Source organism: Phaseolus vulgaris, chromosome 5, assembly GCF_051622355.1.
Source record: "Phaseolus vulgaris cultivar YP4 chromosome 5, ASM5162235v1, whole genome shotgun sequence".
Lineage (NCBI taxonomy): Eukaryota > Viridiplantae > Streptophyta > Magnoliopsida > Fabales > Fabaceae > Phaseolus > Phaseolus vulgaris.
In genome coordinates, this window is record NC_143502.1 from 24096245 (window position 1) to 24100290 (window position 4046).

Consider the following 4046-nt stretch of genomic DNA (forward strand, 5'->3'; position numbering starts at 1 on the left):
AATAACCTCTGCACTCAAAATAATTCTTTGTTTTCTTTCTTTAGTATTTCATGGACTCAGATTTTAGGATTTATTTACTTTTTCGAGTGTATTTCTTTTTAATTATAATTGTAGCTTGGACTTGTTAATTGGACCTCAATTGAACACATTCAATCAAGGTGAATAGTATAAGCTAATCAATTGTGAATATTCAAATTTATCAGAATTTAATCAGTTGGTTGGTATTTGTTATTTTGCAATTGGTGCTGCAAAGGTATAAACTTAGTAGAAATGCATAAGAGGAAAATTTACATGCCCATTATATTCTGTGGACTTAGTAGAAATTTCCTTTTTTCCCAATCAATTGTTTAAAGATTAATCTATACTTACTATTGTATCTGCTTTTCATACCAAAACAATTATGGATGATGTGCATCAAGTATTGTGTTTTTTAAAGGCAAAGAGACAATAAGATCACTAAAATTGATAATCATACAGTGTTGTAGCTAAGTTGTAATTTCTTAGTAGCAGAGAAACTGTATCAACTTTCTTGTTATTAAAAATGAGAGAGAATGAAAAAACAAGAGCACTGTATGAGCATGCCCATAAATAAGGTAGTAGTCATTTTGCAGCTTATGAAAAATCCATCTATTCCTAGCACTTTTGTCTGTTGAATGTTATCATATTGTAATGTGAAAACTCAGATACCCAATAATTTTGAATTTTGAATTCCTTAACAAGTAGACATATATATTAAGTATTATAATAGTTTTTTATAAGAGAATTAAGAACCATAATTAAGTATTATGATAGTTTTTTTTTTATAATTTTGATTAGGAAAATTTATTGTATCTAATTATTGAAATTATCAACGTAAATGACAACACATATATTAGTTCCAACATAAATGACAGATTCTTGCATATATTAGTCTAATAATAGTTTTTTATATTGATTGATGAGCATTAGGAAGGCATTAATTTGGAATCAAATTTTTGAACACCCATCATAATCTCCAAATCAAAGACTAATGTAACTAGCTCAATTCACATTCTACTATGCTAATTTCAACCTTTCATTTTGCATATAATATCTTATACTCTTCTATAATCTCTCCCATCCCATTAATAATTTATTGTTTATTATGTGATTGTTGTTCCATATATTCTGTCTAATAAATTCCTATTCATCCCATTTTATTTTTTATAGATTATAATTTTTAAGTTTAGTAAGTCTACTCTTATCTTCAACAATCGTAGCTATTGTTATTTTATTTTTACTTCAATAGATTATAATTTTTAAGTCTAGTAAGATTACTTTTAATTTTTACTTCAATAATTATATATATGTATATTTTTAATCCCATAAACTACGTACTAAAATATTGTACTACTCCTAAAAGGATAAAATTTATTTTAATGTTATTTTAATAAAAATAAATTTTATTTATAGTTTACACGTTTGAAAGGCAGAACCACTTCCCTTTATAAAAGGAAGATAGAGGGAAGAAGAATACCCTCCAGGTTTATCTTTTATTTTCTATATTTAATATGCCCTTTTTATTCTGATGGATTTTATTTTCTATATTTAATATCCCTTTTTATTTCTTCCCTTTTAGGTGAATTTGGCTGATGAACTGAAGTTGTATGAAGATTTATTTGATAGCACCGAAGTTTCAAACCTTATTTCATAGGTGAATGATATAAGAATTTCTGGAAAAAAGTGACACTTACAAGGTAAATTACTTGATTGTTACTATTTCCTTGTTTCCTTTTTTAATAGGACTTTATTGATAGCAAATAGTTGTGACAATTTGCACAACAGGTCCTTTGTCCATATTCTTGAAGTTGGAAGTTTCAGTAAGAAAATGTGATTGACTTGTATATATTTTGTCTTTGGCTCATTTAAATAGTTGAATAGTCTATTGTTATCAATATTCTAGCTCAAAGTGTCTGGTTGGACTTAACAATATTTAAGTTTAAGTTATTGTATTTTAATATTTTTTAGTTAGTATCATTTTAATTAGGATTCAAAATGTGAGATGATTGGAAATCACTTTTACGTTACGAAATAGACATATATATATATATATATATATATATATAAAGTATTAAAATAGTTTTTATATAAGAGAATTAAGAATTATAATTTTAAATTGCAGATTTATCTCCTATGTGTCCTATGTGTCAGCTGCATATTTTGTAATTACAATCCCAATTTATAAAATATTTCTTGCATATAATTTGTGTACATAATTAATAGTTAATTCTTAGGCAACTAATTAGAAGAAGAATTTCTTGCATATAATTTGTTTATATTTTACATTAAAGGTGATGGAGAAAGAGTGGGCAAAATTTCCAAGGTTTAGCAGAGAATATATAGATGGTCTTGAGTCATTTTTAGATTTTGCTTACACTAGAGGAAGACCTCAAGGACGTGAGATTTTATGTCCATGCGCTGATTGTAGAAACTGTGTTTGGGCAAGAAGACATGTGGTTTATGATCATTTAATAGCCACAGGCTTTCTAAAAGGATATAAGGTTTGGATTCACCATGGAGAAGAAATATCTTCGACTACAAAAAGTGATGATGACATGATAGATAATGAAGATTCACAAGATGATATTTATGGCTTATTGTATAACACACATAGAAATGTGGTAGAAGCAAAAGGAGGCAAAGAGGGTCCTAATGATGAAGCTAGAAAGTTCTACCATTTGATTAATGATGCAAATCAAGAACTCTACCCTGGGAGTAAAAACTTCTCCACTTTATCTTTCATCATTCGACTGTATTTATTGAAATGTCTTCATGGTTGGAGCAATTCTTCATTCACTGATCTCCTACAATTACTAAAAGAGGTTATGCCTAGTTTGAATATTCCTGATTCTTTTAACAAAACAAAGACTATGATTGGTGATCTAGGCCTTGATTATAAAAAGATTCATGCGTGTCCGAAAGATTGTATGTTATTTTGGCAAGAGAATGAGGGTCTAGATGTTTGTAGTATATGTAAATCTTCACGATGGAAGGAATTTCCAAATGCCAATTCTGAGGTTGAACAACCAAAATATGAGCATAAAGTTCCTGCCAAAGTATTGCGACACTTTCCATTGATTCCTAGACTTCAAAGACTATTTATGTGTTCAAAGACTGCTGAGTCCATGAGATGGCATGAAGAAGAACGATCGAAGGATGGGAAAATGAGACACCCCGCTGATGGTGAAGCTTGGAAGAAATTTGATAGTCTTCATGAAGATTTTTCTACTGATTCGCGCAATGTAAGACTTGGTCTGGCTAGTGATGGCTTTAATCCATTTAGGACCATGAGCATATCACATAGCACGTGGCCTGTGATGATGGTGGTGTACAACTTTCCACCTTGGTTGTGCATTACTTACTACCAGTGGCAATAAGAAGCATTATGCCTGATACCGTGGCTGATCCTCTAATTCGATTTGGGTCATTCTTTCACTCTATATGTCAAAAGGTTATACAAGTGCAAGATATGGATTACTTGGAAGCAGAAGTAGTACAAATACTTTGTCAATTAGAGATGATTTTTCCACCTAGTTTTTTTGCTATTAGCATCATATAGTACCAATTTTGATATTTTTGGGGATGGATAGGAGAGATTGGTTCACATGCATTAGGCAACACTACAGGTGTATTTCTTATTTCAAGGATATACTAAAAGAAATTTCAAATCCATAGTTCTTGGTATGGAATTTCATTCCCTTTATTATGTTATCTGTCAATTTTTCCTTTTTTTTATACACTTTCAAGGATCAATTGAGATTAATTGTCAAGTTGTGTTGATTTGATAACAGATGAACAAAACTATTGTTATTATTTTCTTGTTCTAAGATTTGGCAAACTTACAGTATCAGTTAGCTTTTGACTTCAGGTGCTCACTTACTCTGCTATCCCAAGGCATTTAACATGATAACTGGACCATTACATTGGGAGTTATTACAGAGGGCAAGGTAATGGATACAACAAAGTGAAACATTTAGCAACCTGGAACACTTGTTTTAGTTGTGTTTCAGTTAAAATTTATAACCCTA

General features: G+C 29.9%; 1 protein-coding gene and 1 long non-coding RNA gene across 2 annotated transcripts; both read left to right on the forward strand.

Annotated features, from left to right (window-relative positions):
* The first annotated feature begins 1452 nt into the window (after positions 1 to 1452).
* On the forward strand, positions 1453 to 1864 carry LOC150027531 (uncharacterized). Its single transcript, XR_016520786.1, has 2 exons — positions 1453 to 1502; positions 1598 to 1864. It is a non-coding gene; the product is annotated as an uncharacterized LOC150027531 (long non-coding RNA).
* A 448-nt stretch (positions 1865 to 2312) lies between these two features.
* Positions 2313 to 3395, forward strand: LOC150027532 (uncharacterized). The gene has a single exon (XM_090302897.1). The coding sequence runs from the start codon at positions 2313 to 2315 to the stop codon at positions 3393 to 3395; it is 1083 nt and encodes a 360-aa protein (XP_090159023.1).
* The last annotated feature ends 651 nt before the right edge of the window (positions 3396 to 4046 follow it).